This window comes from Grammomys surdaster, unplaced genomic scaffold (assembly GCF_004785775.1).
Source record: "Grammomys surdaster isolate TR1022 unplaced genomic scaffold, NIH_TR_1.0 126391, whole genome shotgun sequence".
NCBI classification, from domain to species: Eukaryota; Metazoa; Chordata; class Mammalia; order Rodentia; family Muridae; genus Grammomys; species Grammomys surdaster.
Window position 1 is genome coordinate 15,117,318 of NW_021621185.1, and position 24,021 is coordinate 15,141,338.

Genomic DNA, 24,021 nt, shown 5'->3' on the forward strand with positions numbered 1-24,021 from the left:
CTTCTTTTCTCTACGTTGACATGCAAACAACAACCCATGTAGTTTCAAGTAGAACAACGCTTGAGGCAACAGGCAACTGTCAGAGGTGGGAGGGACTTGGAGGAGGAAGTCAGTCACAGTAGCCCAGCTCATCTGCTTTCTCTTTTTACAAAGAAGTAGAGACCCAATGAGATCATACATGAAATAAGTTTAAAGTCATACATGAAATAAGTAGCAGATGATGAGCTAAAATTCCAGGTTTTGTCATTGAATTTAATGCTACTTCTTTGGGAATCATGCTTCTTTAAAAAAAAAATACAAAAGCTAGAGTTAAAACTCAAAAATAGAAACATTTCTGATCAGTTTCCTCATTGTGTTAGACTTTAATTCATCCTAAATCAGAGACCTACATGCAATAAATGACTCAAAAATTGAAATCACTTTGGATTTGTTTTGTACAAATTAAGACTTTCTATAAGCTAAATTTATCACCCCTTATATATAGCATAACAAAAATGTTTAAGTTTTAAAAATACATTTTATATACTAGAGACAAATTCCTAAGTTCTCTTTTAAAAGTTCCTTTCCTTAGAGAAGATTAATGGTAGCTCACACCTGCCCTCTCACCGGCCTGCTCTATACAAGTCCCATGGTAGCACATAGCTGCATACATCTTGTCTTAAAAATTCCAAACTAAGGATTCTTTTTCAATTTTAAGTAGCCACTACCCTACCTGTTCCATCTTCTCCAGATGTGGCCACAAGGGGAGGCAACCCAATGTCATCATCTGGTAGAAGACTAATGTTATTACAGACACATTTGGCAACACCACACAATAACTTGTAGTCTGAAATGCTAGCAACAGGCAAAGCAGTATTAGCAGGGACAACCGTAGGAGTAGATGGCTCCTCACTGTCCACAAAAACATCATCTTCTAGTGTGAAAGGGCCGGGCATGGGCAAGCCTTCAGTGCCTGTGGTCCCAGGTACAGCATGATGAATTAGACTCTGGGTCATCTCACTTCTTAGAGTGTCTCCTACACCACTGTTTGGTTTTTCCACTGTAGGAGAATGGGTATGATCCACTTTATTTATCATCTGTAAAATATAGAATAAAAAATTAAATCAGTCCATAGTCTCTGTTCAAGAGTGACATGTTAACATCCATAACCAAAAATATTTTAGCAAAAATAAAAGAGACCAATATAGGTTTCTAAAGTTCATTTCCCATAAAAGAAAGGCCATTTTGTTTCTTTAAATTCAGGGTATACCACATCAAGAAGCACAAAGGTTTAGTTAATGACTATGTCTACTACCATTACAGAAGGAGGGCTGCAAAGGAGTGGCTGGGAAGCAGAGTAGAGAGAGTCCACAGTAGCAACCACCTGGAAAAAGCTACCACCAAGTCATCTTCGTTAAAGCCTCTTTCAGACTGTCCAAAATAAATCTTAAGGGGGAAGAAGTCATGACAATGAATGTATTTATTGGTCTGTTTTTTTGGAACAGTGACTGAGAGTAGGTGTGAGCTAAGGACTATGCCACCTTTCCAAATTCCACCTATCTACAAAATCTACTCAACAACCTTCACTTGCAGGTGGTATACAGATCACATGACTTCCACTTACACCTGGTACAGCTGTATAAATGCAACCATAAATATCACCAATAAATACTTTCCTGAATGTATAGAAACCATTAAGTTAATATTAATCTAAATTAAGTTATGATTCTCAAGTTGCAGTCTAGGGAATGCTGAAGTCCACGACATCCTTTCAGAGGGACAATGAGGTCCTAGATTTTCTTCATAAAATCAATAGACTATATCACAACACACTACATGAGGAAGCAAAACAATGCCACTCTCTACTGACTCAAGTGATCTGGTTTTAAAATATTATCAATTGGCTTATATATTATATAGTTTATAAAATAGTTTTACTTTTTAAAACTCAAATTCATTCATTCATTCATTCATTCATTCAATCATTCATTTATTATGCTCTGCTGTATGTACCCCTGAATGCCAAAAGAGGACATCAGATGCCCTTGTAGATGGTTGTGAGCCACCATGTGAACTTAAGACCTCTGGAAGAGCAGCCAGGCCTCTTAACTGCTGAGCTATCTTACCAGCCGCTATTATTTTAATTAATAAATATTTTGAAGTTTTTCTATCTTAGTTTTAAAAACAGTAATTATAAATACATGTAACCCACATAACCCATACTTTGGGGCTCTCTACAACATTTAAAGCTTATGAAGAGCTTCTAAGGTTTCTGTTTTAAAATTGAGAATCAATGCCTAAAACTAACATTTAAAGGGGTAAAAGTCAGGGTCTGGAGAGGTGGCTCAGAAGTTAGGAGCACTGACTGCTCTTTCAGAGGTCCTGAGTTCAATTCCCAGCACCCACATGGTGGCTCACAACCATCTGTAATAGGATCTTATGCCCTCTTCTGGTGTCTAAAAGGGTAAAAACCAGGACTGGAAAGATAGCCCACAACTATGAGTGCTTACTGATCTTACAGAAGAGCAGAGTTTGAGCCTGGCGGTGGTGGCACACGCCTTTAATCCCAGCACTTGGGAGGCAGAGGCAGATGGATTTCTGAGTTCATGGCCAGCCTGGTCTACAGAGTGAGTTCCAGGATAGCCAGGGCTATACAGAGAAACCCTGTCTCGAAAAAAAACAAACAAACAAAAAAACAAAAACAAAACAAAAAAAGAAGACCAGAGTTTGATTACCAACACCCACAGCAGGCTCCAGTTACCGGGAATCCAACCCCCTCCTCTGGCTTCTATGGGTATCTACACATACACATATACAACACCCACAGAGACAGACACACATACACATATAAAACTAAAATAAGTCTTTTATTTAAAAAAATAAATAAAATCTATTAACAATGTTAATCCAAGCATATCTCAGATCCTGGGGACCCAGGCTCAGTAAGAGTACATAAAACCTATGTTTACATCATAGCATAACTTATAAAGTGGGCAATAGCACTATATCTAAAGAAAAGTTCAGGCCGGGCAGTGGTGGCACATGCCTTTAATCCCAGCACTTGGGAGGCAGAGGCAGATGGATTTCTGAGTTCGAGGCCAGCCTGGTCTACAGAGTGAGTTCCAGGACAGCCCGGGCTATAAAGAGAAACCCTGTCTCGAAAAACTTAAAAAAAAAAAAAAGAAAGAAAAGTTCATACCTTTATTAAAAACACTTTATTACTAAAAACAGCTAACGGCCATTTTGAGCAGTTGGAAAAAAAAAAAAGAAAGAAAAGTTCATACCTTTATTAAAAACACTTTATTACTAAAAACAGCTAACGGCCATTTTGAGCAGTTGGAAAGCTGCGGCCGACAGACCTGCTGCATCAGCACTTCCACAGCCTTAAACTCAGAAACAGTATAGTTTGCAAAGTGCCGTAAGGGAAGCAAAATATGCATATACATTTTTTTCTAGGCAAATCAAGGCATGCAAAGGATAAGCACACTAATAATCCCATGAGGAGTTATGAGTTAACAAGTGTTATTTAGATCCCTTACTGTGGGCGCATCAGGCAAGACAGGACTAAAGTCATCCGAGCATCGTTTGCTTCCAGACGATAACTTTGTAGTGTCTGCAACTTCACCATTCGGCAGTATGCCGTCTGCAAACCATACTCTCTTCTGTTCTCTGGAACATGGTCCTAAGACGAGTTGGAAAAGTGAGTTGGGTTATTTGGCAATACAGCAGGATTATAACACCAAATAGGTTGGTTAATGTTTTAAGAATCCTTCTGCTATTCACCCAGAAGTCCTATATTCTCAGAGAAGCCTAGGAAAATGGCTTCTCTAATTCATATATCCTGAGAAGAGTCCATGCCTATCTAGTCCACACCAAGAGAGGGCACCACAACAGTTGTGGCCATAGGAGTCCATACTCTGAAAGGAAAGGAGACTCTTATACCTTATGGACTGTGGGGAAGATACAAGGCCTCTGTTACTGAGGCGAAGTCTCTATGGAGCAGCGTGGTAAGCCAGCTTTCCACTGCTAAAACAAACCATGAAGAAAATGAATGACTCCAGAGTTTCTGAGGTTTCAGTCCAAGGTGGCTTATCTCCATTTCCATGGCTTGTTACAGGTAGCCATGGTGAGGAAGATGGAGCAGGGCAGAGCTGCTCACCTCAGGGCGTCCCGGAAGCGAGGAAACAATAAGAAAAAAATGACAATATAGACACTTTCCAGGACACACCCCAAGGGCCTACTTCCTCCAGTAAACCCACCTTCTAGTTTCCACCCCTCACAAAAGGTCTTGGGATTATAAAGCCAACAACAGATTAACTCACTGATTAGTCCAAAACCTTAGACATCCAGTCACTTCCCTAAAGCCTCATTTGTGAACAATGTACTAGGGACCAAGCCTTCCACACACCAGCCTTCGGGGGACACGTTAGAGTCAAATCATAACAAGCAGGTACTGAACACACCTCAAGGGCTGAGTAAGGACAGGGATGAAGAACAAGGTCTAGAAGATAAGTGAAGAAAATCACACAGATAACAGAAAGAAGTAAGTCTGGAAAAAGTGTGAAACTGGATCACTTATGTATTCAAGAGGTCTTTTTGTATTTTCATTTAATATACATACAGCAACACTGTAGTTCTTATAATACGGGTCATAAACTTACTAATATATATTACCATTTCCTCTCAAATATGGAGGAAATATTTGTTTAAAAATAGGAAGACTTATTTTGTTGCTGTTGTTGTTAAAACAAAAGTTACAAGAATTAAAATTAGATAATTTTAGAACAACATAAAAACATAAGAAGTTTCATGTATAATTTTTAGAATGGAGAAAATAATGGAAAAAGTTGGAATTAAGTACATGTATTTGTAACATGAGTGGGTATATTAAACAAGGTACCTTTCTTTCATTTACAATAGTCTGATAATAATTTAGATCATTCAAGAACATACAAATCACTTTAGACACAAACTTATTATCTTTAGGGTTAAAATACACAATTTCATTAGTATGTCTCCACAGATATGATTATAAATAGAAAAGCCACTGAGCGATAATCTAAGTACCCCCCCAACCCAACTGTCAGAAGAATCAAATGTATCTTTAACTGATATTTATAGGTATTTTCTAAATGTCACAGCCTTTGCTTCCAAATAATGTCTGTAAATATATACTGGCCTTGTATGAGACTGATAAGAACTACAGACTAGAACAAACTAGCAGAAAATTCCAACATTTAAAATAGATGTTTCGGTAGTGCATGTCTGTAATCAATGACTCATGATAGGTTACTTGAGTTCAGAAGCTTGGACTAGCTTGAGTCTTAAAAACAAAAGACAGATAAATAAATAATAGTTTGTTATTGTTGTAAAACACACAATTAAAGAAAAGTTTTTAAACAAAGTTATTTACTGGTTATTACTAGAACCCAGGCCCCTAGTCTATACTGAGCTCTTGAATCCTAGGCTGGAAGTCCGGAAAGTACAAATTCTAACCTTGTCTTCTTGCTAGCTGGCTGTGGTCAGAACATGCTAGGGGTAGGGACTGGTGGGAAAGGGAGGCCAAAACGTAGAAAGGGATGGGATTCTTTGTGCCCCAACTCCTGCAAGGAATCCTGCAGCAGCAGCAGCAGCAGCAGCAGTTATGCTGCAAGTCCCATGACTTTCAGTACTCCTAATATCAAATCTAGAACTCTCCCTCAGTCACCTGAGCACCATCTGTAAGACTCCTTGATGCTTCCAGTAATTGCCATATGGCATTTTCCCAGAGGCCACAGCTTTAGTCATATGGTGCTTTAGCCCCCAATGCTCAGGTCTGAGAGCTAAGCACCACCAGGCACTCCTCTCTGATGCTAGTACTGCCTTCTCCCCTTCCATCCCCCTGGTCCTAGCGATGGTAGCTGCTCCCTGCAGTTTTGAGTCTGAGACTCCTAAGCACGTTTCCGGTCTCCATCATGCATGTATAACCAATTCCTTGCGGAAATCCCCCGACATATAATTGGTTTCTCTCTTCTGTTTGGATCCTGACTACAAGAGTATTTCTACTTAAAGAACGTATTCTTGGTGTAAACCACAGCAGTTTACTCTGGTTACCTTCAACATTTGGTTGCTTCAGTGCTGAGATGGGCAAAGTTGTAGGTGAAGGTGTACTGGATGTCTGGGCCTCCTGAAGTGGCTGGGCAGTGGCACAGTCATTAGAATGATTAGACTTAAGACAAGAACCACCTGGACTCATCATCCTTTCAAATGCCTGAGCTATAAAGGGAAAGAATAGTATTAACAACTCATGGTTTTGAACTTCCTAGTAATCTATAATAAATATTTGATTTTTCAAGTTACAAGGAGAAAGAAGTAAGTGAAGTAAATCAAGAGAAAGTGGCACTTGGCAAAGATGTCCGAGTGACTAGTATTTAGTTGGCAGCACTCCACTCTGATAAGCTATACTTGAGTTATTTCAGTATTTTTAGTTGTTGTATATGTGATATCCACTATAGAAAATCATCTTTATTGAATACAAGTGTCTGGTTTTTTCCTTTTACTCCTAGATCTACTAGCAACATACTCCAGAGTACATCTTTAAGACCTAAATGATTATTTCCTTAATCCTCATTTTAAAGCCATTTAAAAAAAGGGCTTTGTTTGTCTGTTTGTTTGTTTGTTTGTTTTGGAGGGCTGTTTGCTTGTTTTGAGACAAGGTCTCTCTGAATAGTCTTGGCTGTCCTAGAACTTACTCTGTAGACCAGGCTGGCTTTGAACTTAGAGATCTGCCTACCTCTGCCTCCCAAGAGCTGGGGCTAAAGGTGTGCATCAGCACCTCAGCTTTTATGTTCTCTGGCTTTCTAACTAGAGTAAAACGCTAAGTTAGGCTCTTCATCCCCAGTCTCATCTCTCAGTACAATCCACTGACTCACTAGGAGCAGCGACCTGAGCCTCTGGGCTTCAAGCTAAGCAAATCCAGCTTATGTTGTCTGCTCTTCCCTCTGCCTAGAATGCTCTCTCCATAGGTTCTCACAGACTAGCTATTTCTTTCAAGTCCCTAGTCACATATCATATTATCATAAAGCATTCTTATGGCCACTGATCTGTTTCTATCTATCTTTGTACATTTGAACTTTAAATTTGGGGTAGTATTACCATCTGATGGCCTGTTTACTATCCATTTATCTCCACATTCAAAAATTCCACTGGCAACAAAACATCTATTTTGTTGTCAGCTGGAGCTCCAAATTACAGAATAGTTCCTAAATATCATTGAATAATACTTCAATAAGAAAAAGGAATAGTCCTGGCAACAGTATCTTCAGCACTTCTCCAAACTCAATGACCGTAAGTTCTATTACTGCTACAATCTTCTTTTTTTTTCTTTTACTTTTTTTTTTTTGTTTGTTTGTTTGTTTTTTGAGACAGGGTTTATCTTGTAGCCCTGGCTATCCTGGAACTCACTCTGTAGACCAGGCTGGCCTCGAACTCGGAAATCCGCCTGTCTCTGCCTCCCAAGTGCTGGGATTAAAGGCGTGCACCACCACCACCCGGCTACAATCTTCTTTAATATTCCAAAATAGCAGTGTTCTGAGAAACTACTCCACTAGGTAGGAAAACCCACATCCAGGTTCACACTCTGGATCCAATCTACCTGACAGCACTCACACGCTGCTAAAGCTCACGCAATTCCAGCAGCTTTCTCAACACCCACAATCTCTACTCATCTTTTCTTCCATCCCTTTACTGAACGCATCTCACAACCTTTGAGTCAACGTTTTCATGTCTAACAATATTGTTAACATGATCACTTCAGTCAGGTTCTAGCCTATAGTTGGTGTTTTCTTTAATAATCATTGATAGCTCCCTAAAAGAAACAGGTTACCTAATAAATTCACTCCACAGCACATTCGTGTGTGTGTGTGTGTGTGTGTGTGTGTGTATGTGTGTGTGTGTTGATGGGAATTAAATTTGTGGTCTTGTACTTGCTAGGCAAGCACTCTACCGTTGAGTAACATTTCCATTCTTCTACATTGTATCTTTGAGAGACCAAACTTTCATCTCAGTATTCTATAAGTCTCTTTACTGAGCATATTCTCCTCTCTCTCAGACTCTATAGTTAGAATGTCTCTCTCAAAATTTGACCTATCAACTCTAACAATCACAGCTTTTTAAGTAGGAACTTTTAGGTGGGAACTTATTCTAAAAATTGGATTCTAGCAACTGCTTGGGCTAATAGCTACAGAAACAGTGCAAAAAGAAAAACAATTATAAGCATGTAGCTTCTTCATAAACAATGGTGATAACATAAAAATATTTTAAAAATTATATTCTATTATCTTCCAGAGTATAGGTCAAGAGCAGGGAGTAGAACAGCTTACCTCAGGCTAACAGACTCAAGTCAGAGCTTTTTGGAGAATTGCGGAAAAAATTTATCTTCATTCAAAAGAGAAAAACAAATTATTATCAGGTATTTATTCTCTGAGCTAAAAGGAGCTAGCTCACAGGCCTGGTCAAGAAAGGGTCAAGTAATTTTTGCTGGGAATTAAATGGTCAACAATCTTTGAAAAAGCAAGAGCTACTCAAAAGAATAGACATGTATCTAGAGTGAAAACACAGTCTCTCTCTCTCTCTCTCTCTCTCTCTCTCTCTCTCTCACACACACACACACACACACACACACACACATACACACACACACACACGCACACACACCCCATGGGAACTCAAGACCACCAAGACCACTGCTTAAAATGAAAACTAGCTAGAGAGCCAAGAAACAATGGGAAGACACACATGTGACATTCTAACACTAAGGAAAAAAAGAGGAGGCCAAACTGTGCAGACAGCATGGTGTCCTATGAGCTTATAAAGTCATACCTAAGTCCTTACCTCCATTCTCATTTCAGGCGGTCGTCTAACAGGTAAGGACTACGACCTTGCCTTCTAGCACTAATATATGATCCTGAGCATCAGTACGGTGGCTACTGTTATGACTGTCTCCATTAAGATGATGAGGATGACAGTGATAATGAACTAGTAGGCAGATGAAATGCAGCACTTGGGGACTTGGTACCTGTTAAAAGGCAGTGAACTGCCACACCAGAACCTGTGCTTCGTTTCCAGACTGGTAGTGTTAATTGTGAAAGTAGAACAAAAAAGAAAAACCAAGCCTTGGGATGTCCCACCTAAGCCAGATAAGTCAACACTAGGTCCTTATTGTAAGAAAATAAACAAGTTTATCTTTGTCACAATCCAGTTATTCTTAATATATATTCATTTAATAGAAGAAAACATGTCAGGCTAATACTCACCTTTATTAATAGTCTCATAGCAGATTACACATACTCTTGCTTCCTTTTCTAGATACTGAAGCTTACATTTCCTGTTACAACAGACACCACAAAATACCTATAAAGAATAAAATACTAAATTTGTTTTTTGTCTCAAGCATATTTAAACTTAGTAGAAGCAAGGGGATAGAAGCTCAAAACTTAATTAGCTGAAACTTACTTTCTTACTTTATTATATAATTTATTTTTTCTAATCACCACAACCATAAATATAATTATTTAATGATCTTTAAGTACGATAGTTAATCTTGACTGTCAAGGTTAGGTGAAATGAGAGATGTTTAGTTCTGGGTATGTCTATAAGGGTGTTTCAAGACTAGATTGGCAACCAGAATGACAACTAAGGGGGAAAGACATACCCTGGATTTGACCAGCACTGCCCAATAGACTGGGGGCCTGGCAAGCATACAAGTGGAAGAGAAAGGCAGCCAATGAGGACAAGCTGTGCTCTTCCTGAGCAAGCATGTCTACTGCTGCTACCATCATTTGAAGACAACAAATTCCAGCTTCTTCAGACATATCGATGACTCTGCAGGGAGATTGCAGGCCTTCAGCATCAGACAGGACTGCACAATTCATTCCCTACCACCACAGTACTTTGATCAAAGTTCAGCTTCCTGAACTAAGCAGCTACTGCATTATCTGCCTCTATAACATGTGGATAATCACTGTTGGAATAATTAGCCTCCTATCATTAAATCTAGTGAACCCCTTTAAAATTATGTACACATATATTTATATATAAATATATACAGTAACTGTTTTTCTAGAGAACTCTAATTTAATGAATATTGTTTATTTATATATCTCTAATAAGAAAAAAATTTTTAATCAACTATGTTAGCTGAAAAGCAATAAAAACTTTCTTCAATAAATACTTTTCATTTAAAAAGCTTCCTGTAGCAGCCCAGGGATGATAAGCTTGCCTACAATTTAAAAGAACTTGGTTTTCGTAAGAAGGACACTATTTTGCTAAGATAGAGTAGTTTGATCTGAAACCAACATGAAGAATATTACATAAAAACCATGCCAGTCTTTAAAGACAATTTCCTTAAAATTCATAGACAGCATCTTTATCATCAACTACAATAAGGACACAAAGTCCAGCATGGTATTCTTTATAAGCAATTGGCTTTCTAGTGTTTTCATGGGCAATGATCAGGAAACTGGCTGCAAAATGGTCTTGCAATTCAGTATTTGAGGACAAAGGAGGATTCACTCAGCTTGGAACATCCAATTTATCAATATTTGAAAGCATAGACACTTACTTAGAGAATAGAAAGAGTAACTCAGAGAGAGTTTTCTTGGTGTGTGAGGATCTAGTTTTAATCTCTAAGACCATGGAAGAATAAAAGGCTAAGGTTTCTATAACTTACCTTCCCACATGCTCGGCAGTGGTGTCTCCGTTTTGTAAAAGTGAATTTGACTTGGCAGTTCATACAGTTTGGAGCTTCTGAATCAGGAACCCATGTAGGTTGTTTCTGGCCCAAAAGCAAGCCTTCTTTACGTATATTTTCAGGCAGAGAATCTTTGTTTGCAGTTACAAAGCTGGATCCACTTTCAGAATTACTTTCTATGTCAATGTAATTGGAGTTGAAGTTAACCTGAGCATCAGGTATATGATCTGCAGAGCAAGTAGATGCAGCAATAGTATTTGCTGTGCTTGGCTCACTTTCTGGCACATCTAGAACATCTGGACTATTCAGTTCCTTTGAACTCCTTGTTCCTGGTGGAAGATTCAGCAGCTGCTTAGGTCTAGCCCCCCCGACAGCTTGAGTGTTAATACTGGGGACTGGCAATTCATCCCTTATGTCAGGCTGACAGGCAGATATCCCTCTTTCAGCTGGAATTGTGCTTTTTTCTCCTACGGAAAGACCACTATTTTCTACTGTGTTTTCTTTACCAGTTGTTTCACAGACCACAATACCTCCGCTTTCCCCAGCAGCTCCTGCTTCAGCACTGAAGTATACATCCCCAGTGTTTTCATCACTGAGTCCTTTCCTATCTATCGGATTCATGTGCAACTGCGAATCATTTACATTTTCTCCAAAAGACACTGTGTTAGAGCTCTGAAGACACTGTTCCTTCAGGAAAGCATCAAGTTCAGCATCGCTAATTAGTGTGCCACTTCTCATGCCTTCATCAATATTAAAGTAATCTAACTCTTGCCCATCCACATGACTGCTGGAAAAAGTGAGACCTTCACATGGACCAGGAACCTCTGGGGCACACACAGCGGAGAGTGCCACTGAAGCCCCAGCTGCTGCAGCAGAGCTACTGTCCTCAGAGGACTCCAAAGACTCACCACTGATTACCATCTCCTCAAGCTCCACCTTCCCATCCCCGTTCTTTTCGTTTACTGGCTGAAGAAATACGTTCTCACACTTTTCCTTCTTCAAAAGATCTGTCTCCCCATCTAAAACAGCACTCTTCTGTATGTCTTCATGTATGGTCACTGCATCATTGTTCTGACCTGCAGACTCACTAGGAGGTAAAATATCACTGTGCACACTATTGTCAATTAACGATCCACACGAAGACCCAGACAATGAAAGACAAGACAGTGAAGGGGGCACACCATCACCTGAAACATGTAAAGATGAAGAAGAAACCTGGACTATATCATTATTATCTTCAAGGTCTAAATTTCCTGAGTCTTCTTTTATAGTCTGTTTCATGAACACAGCAGTTCTATTTTCCTGGAAGGAAAAGTCAGGTAACTTGAAATTTTCATCTTCTGAAGCTGGGTCACTTGGGGATATCCCTTCATTTTTTGGAAGCTTGCAAGGCATAGCAATTGTGTTACCTCCTTCTTCTAAACACTCTGTATTATTGACTGCCATGCCTACTTTCTCTTCTGCCAAAGAGCCATCATCTTTTAACAAGTCACATGGTAGCCTCTTGTATTGTAGGTTATCTTTGGTATTAGACATTTCAGAACTTCGTTCAGTCAAAACAGATAGTATGTCAAAATCAACTGTTTCTAACTCATTAGAAATCATTTTATCCTTTAAATTATCTGTTCTATTATATTTACAAGAATCGGAAAGTGCCATGTCTACTTTTACACCCAATTCTTTGATACTACTGCTATCTCTGTTTTGTGCCCCTGCATTGTTGTTATTCTGCTCTTCTTTGACAGCATCGCTACTACCACAGTCTACCGATGAAACGGTGAGAGTATCTCTGACAGCATTCCTACCACAGTCCACTGGTGAAGCACTGAGAGTATCTGAAGCTGAAGCCAGATCCAATCCTATCAAAGCCTCTGAAATGGAAGATGAGTCCAGTGTGATCACCGTGTCTGCAGGAGACTCAGAGTCGTCTGGCAACAACTGTTTAATGTCTTCCTCACTGTTGGTAGCATGTACTAAGTTACCCATGTCACTTATCAGGTCACAGACTGGCTTACTACATTGTCTCATACATGAAGGCTGGAGCTCATCTGAAGTCCTGGCATCTACAGAAGAAAGAAGATCAAGTCCCGCTACGTTTTTTTCATTCTGTCTAGAGGTTAAACCCTCATGTATCTTTCCATTGAGGAAAGTTTCATTTGCTTCTTCACAGGATGTTTCTGATGAGGCACAACTACTAATGCATCTTGGGTCCTTTGACAGCAAAGCCAGCTGTGGAGAAGCCAACTCTGAAGAAATTGAACACTGGTTAAAAGAATATGCATCTTGGAAATAATCTTGTTTATCTAGGAAAAAACAGAAACACAAAGTTATTCAGATGATGCAAATCAAACAAAGGTTATGAAGATATGCCTTTATAACTTCACATTGACTTTTTATTCGCTGTGAACTGTTCTAGTTTTACTTCTTAATGCAGTTGTCATAGGTGACAGAAACACTGTCAATAACTTAGCTGCACTGTAAACCACACCAGAAAAGACTGATGAGTAATCTTATCTTTAGCTGCTTTTGTTCTGTCATTGTCCTGATTAGATTTTTGTAAACTTGACACAAGCTAGAGTCATCTGAGAAGGGAAGCCTCAATTAAAAAAACATCTCCACCATATGACCTATATAGGCCAGTCTGTGGAACATTACTTTGATTAATGGTTGATGTGAGAGGGCCCAACCCACTCTCACATAGAAGGTGGTGCTACTTCTAGCCAGGTGGTTCGGGGTTGTAAAAGAAAGCAAGGGGTAAGCCATGAGGAAAAAGCCAGGAAGCATTACTCCTCCATGTTCTTTGCTTCAGTTTCTGCCTTGAGCTCCTGCCCTGACTTCCTTTCAAGATGGACTATATACTATAAACGGTGAGGTGAAGCAAACCCTTTCTTCCCCAAGTCGCTTTTGGTTGTGGTGCTTCTTCACAGAAATCTAGCTAAGATAGCCCCTATTTCCTAACTTCATTCTGAGGAAATACCATCTCTTACAGTAATGACATTTCATTTTACAGAGCTCTATCAATTTGTTTTCAGCTTCCTCATAAAGATTTTCTTCTAAGCTTGTATCTACAAAGTAACTTTTATTTCTGACTATTGATCTTACTGGTGTAAAAATAAGCTAATATGTTATAATGAAACAGGCACATTTTTGAGAGAACAATGTGACCAAGATTGAAAACAAATTTTGTTAAGGGGACATTGTAAGATTCTAGTGGCAAAGTAGAAAAACCAACAAACCTGGGTTCCGTTCAAAATCATCAAGAAGTTTGTCCAAGTCACTGACAGCTGCTTTAAAGTAACTGTCCATCCTCCCTGTGGGCTCACTCAGAATTTAATTCTTGTATGTCTAGAAAATAAAAAGTACAATATCACATTTACTTTTCTACCATTCAAATATACCATCCATTCTGTGTCAATACAACTATCAAAGTAGAAACAAAAATAAAATTAAACAGTACTTCTTTCCCATAACTTAGATAGAAAAATGGTCTCTACATGAAAATGACATAAAAATCAATTTTTACAACACCACATGTATACACACAAGCTATTGTATGGGGGGGTTGATGTATGCACATGAGTATGCACGTGGAGACCAGAGAAGCACAGAGTGTACCTTCCTCTATCACTCTGCTTATTGACTTAGGACAGGGCATCTCACTGAACTGAAAGCCCACCATTTCAGTGGGCTGGCCAGCAAGCTCCAAGGATCTACCTATCCCACAAAGTTGGGGTTGCAGGAACACACAGCCATGCCTAGCTTTACCATGTGCTATGACAAGATCTGTGAAGTAGCTGAGGTAGAAACTCTACCAGGTAAGCTTGAGACTCTGCAAGAATCTACCAGTGACCAACATCAGAAGGAAAGAATTCAAATTAGGGGGCTCTTTCTCACTTACAGGGACAAGTGATCATCAAAATAATGAAGAGCACACAGAACTGAAAATAACTCAAATAACATTTAAAAACCAAAAAATCATAACATTAAATTCAAAACCAAAGGATTCCATCTACTGGAGGGTTGTTAGGGTACCATTACTCTGAGAATTAATGAATTAAGAATAATGAGCAGACAGCCGGGCAGTGGTGGCGCACGCCTTTAATCCCAGCACTTGGGAGGCAGAGGCAGGTGGATTTCTGAGTTCGAGGCCAGCCTGGTCTACAGAGTGAGTTCCAGGACAGCCAGGGCTATACAGAGAAACCCTGTCTCGAAAAACAAAACAAAAACAAAAATAAAAACAAACAAACAAACAAAAAGAATAATGAGCAGAGAATTAATCCTTCACTTAGTTACAGAATATACCTCCAGATGATACAATAGTTGCTAAGGGAACGTTCTTTAGGTAAGAATTCAAATAAATAAATGCAGAAAGACTTAAACTTTAAACAAAAAATCTTTTCATAGGTCCTAATGCAATGAATGGGCTAAGCAATTGTTACCAATGAATGTTGAGACTTCAGAGGAAAAGTCTGAGAGAGGGAACTTCATAATGTTATGGTTGGGTCAATTCACTGCAATCCAGTGATCAGTTTCATCATCAATAATGTGGAAGAACAATCTCACAGACAACATGAGCCTAAAGCTAGTCAAACCTGAAAACTAACTGCATGTTTGCAGGAAACTTAGTCATCTAAAGACAACTAAAAAGATTTAAAACAAAAAACAAAACAACAAAAACCAAAGCAAGCAACTCATAATATAGGAAGACTTATGTTCTTCAAATGACCTATGGTGAATGACTAGTGAAAGAAAGAAAGAAAGAAAGAAAGAAAGAAGAAAGGGAAGGAGGGAGAAAGGGAAGGAGGGAGAAAGGGAAGGAAGGAGGGAGGGAAGGAGGGAAAGAAGAAGGAAAGAAGAGAGGAAGACAGGGAGCAAAAGAGGAAAGGAAGGGAAGGGAAGGAAAAGAAAGAAAAACTACTTCCAAAGTATTAGCAAGTATCTTTTTTGAAAAATGTAATAAAGCAATGCAAATTTTGTAAGAATGCACACAACAAAAGAATAGAGGTCATTAAAAACACTCTAATGTTGCCTGGAATACAGGAGTGAGATAGGAAGGTTTTTAAGAACTAAACATGATCGACAGGCATGACCTAAGGCCTCAGGTGATTCAGAAGTAGAGAGCACAAAGAGAGATATTACCAAACAAGAAGCACGTATAAAACAGAAATGTAGAAGAGTGTTCCTTCCATAAAGGGAAAAGAGCCTGAGAAAACTTCATTTGAAGGCAATGTCGAGAATTTTTTCCAGAATTCATGAAAAACTCAATGAATAAAAATACATCATATTACAATAAAAATAAAAAGAAATTCACACTTTTAAGCACATTATAGAGAAACAACTAAGCACCAAAGATAGAGCAGCCAGGGACATTTTCAAAGTTACAACAATTACGCATATAACAAGATTAAACCGAAGTACATTTCAGAAGTATTTTCAGTAACAATATATGGCATCCTGATTCAATAAAGCCTATTAACTCTTGTCTCCACTGTCAAATATATCACTATACCATATATACAGAAATGTACACAAAATATATGTATTAAGGCAAGAAAGGGAGTTTGAAGGAAGAGACAATGCAGGAAATAAGAAAACCCCAAAGCATATTCTGAGAGAGAGAAGCATCTATGCAACTATGAAACAGGAACAGAAAACCACAGGGAAGGAACATATGGGGAACGACAGCTGATCATAATGCCAACAGTAAAAATCTTAAAGTCAAGAGGCATGAGGGACACAGTAAGATGGTTCGTTCATAAGACACACTAACACGATTAAATGTAGTTGTTAAAAAGAAGCAAAATGCCGGGCGGTGGTTGCTCACGCCTTTAATCCCAGCACTTGGGAGGCAGAGGCAGGCGGATTTCTGAGTTCGAGGCCAGCCTGGTCTACAGAGTGAGTTCCAGGACAGCCAGGGCTGTACAGAGAAACCCTGTCTCGAAAAAAAACCAAACAAACAAAAACAAAAAACAAAAAAAAGAAGCAAAACTTGAAACCAACTGTTTAAACTTTCAATTTGGGAAACTATACTGAACAAACAATTCAATTTAGAATTTCTAATTCCAAATTAGAAACAGAAATAAACTGAAAACTAAAGATTCCTGGGGTTGCAGCTATAGTCCACCTTATGTAGCATTCATTTATGCATTGTATTATATTTATATGTCATTTGTTCTTTGTTAAAGTTGTTACGTGTTTGGATTTTTAACTGAGTCTCATTTAGCCCAGAATGCCCTTAACTCAGCATGTACCAAGAGATAACCCTGAACTCCTGACCCTCTACTTCCCTAGTGCTCCTGTTACAGGCATACATCATGACTTGGAAGAAAATGCATGTATGTGGCTTCATTCACAACTGTCAAAAAGTGGAAGCAACCACACTATGGGTCTTTGGCAGGCACATGGATAAATAAACCATGGTGCACATTATTATTTAGTGAAATCCGTTAGCAAGCCACAAGAGCACAGGAATGATCTCTAAACACATATCAATAAGTAGAACTCTATATTCACTCTATGATCCAATTATGTAGCACTCTGGAAAAGCAATGTTACAGAGATAAAGAACATACCAGTGACTGCCAATGGCTCGGAACTGGGGAGAGGGCTAAAGAATACAGCAGATGGTTCGTGGTAATAAGGTTACCTGGATGATACTACAATGATGAACAAAAAGAATAAACACTTGAAAATATCCATATAAGTTTATAGCACAAAGAGCACCTTTCAATGTACACCTGACAAAAAACAAAAGACTCATAAGGTCAGGGATCCCAGAAGGAAATACTGAATGCACCAAGCATCAAAGCGTATTACAAAGTATGAAGCAATGCCCTAACAGGAAATGGAGGAAAATGTTTAAGACTAAAAGCAAAAAGAACACAAGCACAGAACTCTCACTTCCTAAAGCAACTACTTACGTTATGTCCACACAGGGCATTACATAAGTTACTTACTACATTTACTAGACCATCTGGAAAAACCTTCTCCTGGAATTTAAACTTTTATAGGAGGGGACTAGTATTTTATTCACTTATATATTCAGTGTCCTTTTGGTCCCAATTTTTTTTATTTTACATAGGTGTTTTGCTGCATGTATGTTTATGTACCACATGAATACCGGAAAAGGTATCATAGCCTCTAGAACTGGAGTGAGGCACCATGTGCTGGGAATTGAACCCAGGTCCTTTTTTAAAGTAGCCAGTGCTCTTACCTGATGAGCTATCTCTCTAGTCCCATATTCAGTGTCTTTATCGGTGCCTACCATATAAGGTATGCTGTTGAGTAAACACAAGACTTTCCAGAGAAAATCAACAGGATTGGTTATCATTCTGGCATTAGATTTCTCAACAGTGACAACAGAGCAAAGAAACATGGAAGCGATGCTTCTAAAATTCTAAAAGTTACAAATGAAGCCATCAACCAAATGTAAGGGTTGAAATATTGTTTAGATGTACTAAATGATGTGTTTTACAAATAAGAAGATAGAGACTTGAAATCTAGGAAACAAGCTATTCCATATCAGATAGAAACAAAAGGAATGCATCCAAGATCATAAATGGTAACTCAGGAAAACTGCAATATAGCAGACCAGAGACAGAAACAAGGTGCCAGAGATCTTATGAAACATACTGCAAAACAACGAGATTATTGGAGGTATCTGAATCTACTCAGAAGTGAATAGCAAATCTTGTCCAGGGGGTTAAAAATCCCAAAGATACAAAGTACACATTAAAAAAAGAATGAGTTGGGAGTGATGGCACAAACCTTTAATCCCATCACTCAGAAGAGGCAGGCAGATCTGGTCAACAGAGCAAATACCAGAACAGCCAGGACTACACAGAAAAATCCTGTATCAAAAAAAACAAACAAACAAACAAAAAAGATATAAAACATATTCTGAAAAATGCAATGAGAGGTAAATACAAAAAATTAAGGTGACTTGTTACTCTAGAAAAGCAGAAATTACATAGTAATATAAACACAGAGTAACTCAAAGTTAACATGTAACTGGTTTGAGAATACCAGAGGAAAGAACATGCCCTGCAGTGCTTAAAGAGAGGGTGGATGCAGCAAATCTAACCCCTGTATCTTAATATACAACATGTACCCACACTACAGTAGGGTAGGAGTGAAGAAGAGAGGTGGCTATACAGCTAAATGTGCTACTTAGACGTTTGGAGGTTTAAAAAAAAATGAAGTCATTAGACTGAAGCAGTCTGTCTCACTTGTGAGAATTAGTCTTTACTGCCCTGAGGCATCTGCTTCTAGTAACAAACTCGCTTCATTCCTAGGCATTTAGAGTGTTATTTGTATCATCTATGGACGAAGCTAGAAACAGTCATTCTCTGTGTTCTATGACTCAAAGGAAGCCTAGACTTCAGAGGAGGAGTCTATTCATCTCTGGAGAGTAGGATTCTGGGTAAGAAGAGCAAGAAAGGGTAACTGGGTTATTCATTATATATCTCCAGTATCATTTAGTCTTTCTGTATGGTATGGTTACCCCCTTTTTCACAAAAGATCTCACTCTATAGCTCTGGTAGGCCTAAACTTGCTGTGTACATCGTTTGACTTATAGAGATCTGCCTGCCTCTGCCTTTTGATTACTAGGATTAAAAGTATATGCATCAGGCTAATTAGCCTTTTGACAAAAATAAAAAATAAAATTAAATATAATGGTAAAGAATAGGCCAGGAGTGATGGCATATGCTTGTAATCCCAGTACTCAGGAAACAGATAGGATGATCATAAATTCAAGACCAGCCAGTCTGACCTACATAGCAAATTCTAGGTTAGCCAGCACTATATACTGAGACACTGTCTCACAAAACCAGTAGATGAATAAGTGCATACATATTTAAAAGAGTAAAGAACTCTGTATATAGAATGCATTAAAAGAACTGTCGCCAGCCAGGCAGTGGTGGCACACACCTTTAATCCCAGCTCTTGGGAGGCAGAGGCAGATGGATCTCTTGAGTCTGAGGCCAACCTGGTTTACAAAACAAGTTCCAGGACAGCCAGGGACTACACAGAGAAATCCTGTCTTGAAAAATGTGGGGGAGGGGGAGAGGTGCAACAAAACACCAAAAGTTCTAAAAACAGTTTTCATGAGCAAAAGTGAGAGGATTAAAAATGGACCAAAGATTCCATTAAAGAACATGTATTTGCAAAGTGTCTCAACATAATAACACACACTACTAAGCATATTATTTGAAGTGTCAAAAATACAGGAAACAATACAATTCAGCAATTTGTAAAAAGTATGACAATGAAAATACTTTTCATTGAAACTCCTTAACATGAACTACTACTAAGCTGTGGATTTTCTCATTTCAAATAAACAGACTGTACTTTGTGGCTAGTGATCTATTATAAATTGAAGAAACAAACAAAATGTATGAACTCTCTATTTAATGTTTATGTGGAGAAGTGCTGATAAGATGTTTTTAATCTCATGGATACAAGGATGAGCTTTACTTGTTTACTTCTATGTATTTACCTGTGTGAATGTGGTTGACAGAGAGAACTTCCAGAAGCTAATTCTGTCCTCTATCATGTGTGGAGGGGATCTCACTTCGGCTGTCAGGCTTTGGCTGCAGGCTCCTTTACCCATTAAGCCCTTGTGCCAGCCCAAGAATGTCTTGAGATATTTTCACCAACTTAACCATTTAAATACTCTCAGACTTCCAAACAAATTTTTGTAATATTTACTTTTAAAATGGTTTTAAAAGTCTCTTCATGGTTTTAAAAAAATTGGTAACAACAGGGATGATTAATAAGAAAATGAAACAATAATAAAACTTCTAAAATTGCTAAGGTAAGAGACCATGAGGACCTGAGCAGAGACTAAGGTGAAGATGAAACAGAAAAACAGCTAAAGAACCAGAACTCCTGGACGCTGAAACAAAGGGGAAGGCTGGCATTACCGACAGACTCCCACACTGTGTGACTGGGCAGACTGACCATCACAGGCAACTCAAAAGGAGCAGGAAGAAAGGAAACACTTTCTGGGCTACTGTCTGAAGTACCTTGAGAACATCCTGGGGAGATGTCCAAGAGGCTATTGAATATAAGGACCTGGAGAGGATTCTGAGATAAAGATATGTAAATCAGCACTGCTCCGCTGTGAATGGAAGTGACCTAGGAAAAGATACAGAAGAATACAGAAGCCTGACATTAGACAACGAATGATCCCCAAACCTGTCTGCATAAAACTCCGCCCTGCGTTCTGTAGGAACTATCCAATATACAATGCTGAAAGAAAGAAAATCACAAAACTCTCTACAACATAAATCCATTTTCCACAAAAAGTGTTAAAATAGTATTAGCAAAGGGGAAAATATGGCGGAACAAATACTAAACTAAGTCTAGTGCAGGGATTATGTAAGCCTCTCAAAGCTAAGTTATATACCTCTACATCTTTAAAAGAGAAAAACAGATAATTTTATTATTTTCCTTAAAAATGATATAACATATCCTTATAATATAAAAATAATAAAAATGTTAGAAGGCAGTTGGACACTAGACTGTAAGCGGGTATAAAATTGTATGGAAAGACAGTAATATGATCATGAAGAAAATGTTCAATGTACATTAGAATAATGAGGATTTAAAAACATCCAAGTTTTTTTCAATATAATAAAGTATTTAATGTTGGAAAGGTGTGAGTTTTAAGAAACAATCTCAACAGCTACACAGAGAAAATGACACAGCCTCTCAGGCAAACAATGTAGAAATAGTAGAAAGCAATATGCAGTAACAGTCTGGGATGGGAGGAATCTGAACTCTCTCTTTAAATTCAAGAAAAGAAGCCAAAACTATTGAAAAATATGCAGATACTTTACCAATCATTAGGTGAAATAATTCAAACGAAAGATCTTGGATACAACAGATAATTATGAAAGGACTCCAAGTTAACTTTGATGTCTATCAAAATATATTTTAAAAAGGGAACATAAGTCTATGACCTAGCAATCAACCTCCGGAAAAACACTGTGCTCAAGAACACAAGGAACTTTCAGTGTTGCAAAGTTTGAAGTGGGAAGTGCAACAAGTGACTAGCTTATTTAATGCAATAGTCAAATCCCGTTTCTCATGCTTTGCTGAGAAATCCTAAGAGCAGAGTTTTCCAGGTCTTCTCTCTTCCAGCCATGTAACTATGCAAAGACAGATTTACTTCATGCTCTTTAATCTAAACAAGCCAGCACACCAAGATGAACTAAGAAATACAAGAACTCAGCTGTCTTTCTACTATGACAGACAAAGTAACTTGCTTCCTGGCAAAACAATACCACCCTTCTCTCTAAACTTAGTTTGGAAATACTGTTGGCTTTCAATAGAGATATTTAGTTAGTGTACTGATGCTTTTACTTTTATCTTGTTTTATTTTTGAGACAGCAGTTTACTGTGTCCCCAAGGCTGGCCTGTAGCTCAATCCTCCTGCCTCGATTACTTGCTGGGATTACATTACCGTCATGACCCACCATGCTTCATTGTATGATTATTTTTAAGTGAATATGTGAAAAAAAAGAATTTTTTCAGTTTTAGTTTCCAAAATGGTAGATACTCTGCACTACCTCTTACTTTTTCTTCAATATTTTTCAATTGTCATTACCTTCAATTATATGGGGTACTATGCGTAATTGGTATTATGATTGGGGATAAAAAGTTTTATCTGTAAGATAGCTATTTCAAAAGATTGTTTTTGCTCATATATTATGTGTACAGTAAAAATAAAAAGTAGTGGGTATATGTGTAAGGCTTTTAAAAACATGGGAGAGGCGAGCAACACCCTGATCATCTTAAGTTTAAAATGCAACATGGGCAAAAAGAACAAAGAAAAAATGTCAAAATGTTAAGCGGCTGGTTACTTTTGCTTGGTGGAATGCTACCTCATTCCTGATTCCTTCCTCTTAATTTTTAAATAGCTTGCCACTAAATGTGTAGTTTAATATCAAAGAGAGAAAAGAAGTTACGTGAGAAGTCAGACAGAGCTCTACTCAATCAAACCACTAAACTTTTGCCAACTTGAGAAACGCCAAACTCGGACGAGTAAGTGACGGAACCGGATGACATCACCAAATTAGTCTTTAAATTAAAAAGATGAACTTAAATATTAAACTTACGGGCCGGTTTTTCTGACATGTCTAACCAAGAACATGGGTCTGGAATGTTAACAAATTGCAATCACGGTCGTACAAACAGGTTAACCGTTAAAAGTTAAGGTCATCTCTCTTCAGAGGCACCAAAGACTAGACAGCCAGGGAACACTGGGGCATCCGTGAGACGAAGGCGGCGGCGATAACTGGCGCCGCGGAGACCCGCGGGGTCCAGTGCGCCCCTCTCGGCCCTCTATGGGTCGGGCATCCCGGGCGCAAGGAGCCCAGGGAGGCAGGCGGGTCCCGGAGGAAGGCGAGGCCCGGCCGTCGCAGCCCGACGAGACCGCGGCCGCCCCGCCCCTCCGCCCGCAGTACGCTGAGAAGAGGCCCGTGGCGGCTCCGGGGCTCTTACCTCCCCACACCCCGCCGAGCTCTCGGGGACTCGACGCGACGCCGCAATGAGGCGTGAAGAGCAACCCGACCACGACACCCGGGACAGCGCGACGCCGACCCAGAGTTCGTCCCCAGCCGACCTAGCAGAGAAGGGCGCAGGCGCAGAGAATGCTTCCCGCTGCCACGCCCCCTCCGAGAGGCTTGGTCTCTGCGCATGCGCGCTGCTCGGTCCGAGCCAGTGCACAAAGGCGCGCCGGAAATGGCTGAGCAACTCTGTTCACCGCTGGAATCCTGCGATCCGACGCGGTCCCAAGGACGCTCTGCTGCTGGCCTCAGGAGGTGACTCGGGCCACAGCTCCACTAACACGGCGCTCCAGTTTGCACCGGCCAAAACCAGCGGCGGACACTGTATCTCACCTTCGGGCAGCTTCCAAATGCCCGTCCCCGCCCTACCCTTCTGGCTGGACTTCTGCATTTCCAACCCGCTTTAGCCTCCAGCGCAGCTGCTGTCTGAAAACAGAAGCCAGCTAGCATCTCTGAAGGAGATGCGGGGCTCCATGCGCTCTCTCTCCTTCGGTCTTCGTCATTCTCACCACAAGTTTTCTAAAATTCAAAGTGAGAGAAGAGAAAATTGGTATTCGGACCTGTCTGGGGACGGCTGGCGCGCCTAGGCTTTCGAGATTACAAGCGTTCTCGCTGTGATTTGTGCTCAAGAGACTTCACAATCAGAGCTCGCATCCTCAATTCAGTAATTAGCAACTATAGTTTACCTTTCAGAGATTCTGAATCTCTAGTTCTGGGTTTTCTAAACTTTGAAGGGGA

The 24,021-nt window shown here is 39.4% G+C and overlaps 1 protein-coding gene across 3 annotated transcripts in view; it reads right to left on the reverse strand.

Moving 5' to 3' along the window:
* Window positions 1-23,331, reverse strand: part of Zfyve16 (zinc finger FYVE-type containing 16) — a 44,603-nt gene extending 21,272 nt beyond the window's left edge. The window contains exons 1-8 of one of the 3 annotated variants that reach the window (XM_028760195.1): window positions 23,219-23,331; window positions 13,945-14,053; window positions 11,617-13,011; window positions 10,688-10,935; window positions 9,273-9,369; window positions 6,073-6,234; window positions 3,519-3,661; window positions 713-1,076 (exon numbers count right to left, since the gene is read on the reverse strand). In XM_028760195.1, coding sequence (XP_028616028.1) covers window positions 713-1,076; window positions 3,519-3,661; window positions 6,073-6,234; window positions 9,273-9,369; window positions 10,688-10,935; window positions 11,617-13,011; window positions 13,945-14,014 — 2,479 coding nt within the window. In that variant the 5' untranslated portion in view covers window positions 14,015-14,053; window positions 23,219-23,331. Of the gene's footprint in view, window positions 1-712; window positions 1,077-3,518; window positions 3,662-6,072; window positions 6,235-9,272; window positions 9,370-10,687; window positions 13,012-13,944; window positions 14,054-22,833; window positions 22,988-23,218 lie in introns of those variants that run through there. The other 2 variants (XM_028760193.1, XM_028760194.1) reach the window with 2 other exon arrangements.
* Window positions 23,332-24,021: the final 690 nt, after the last annotated feature.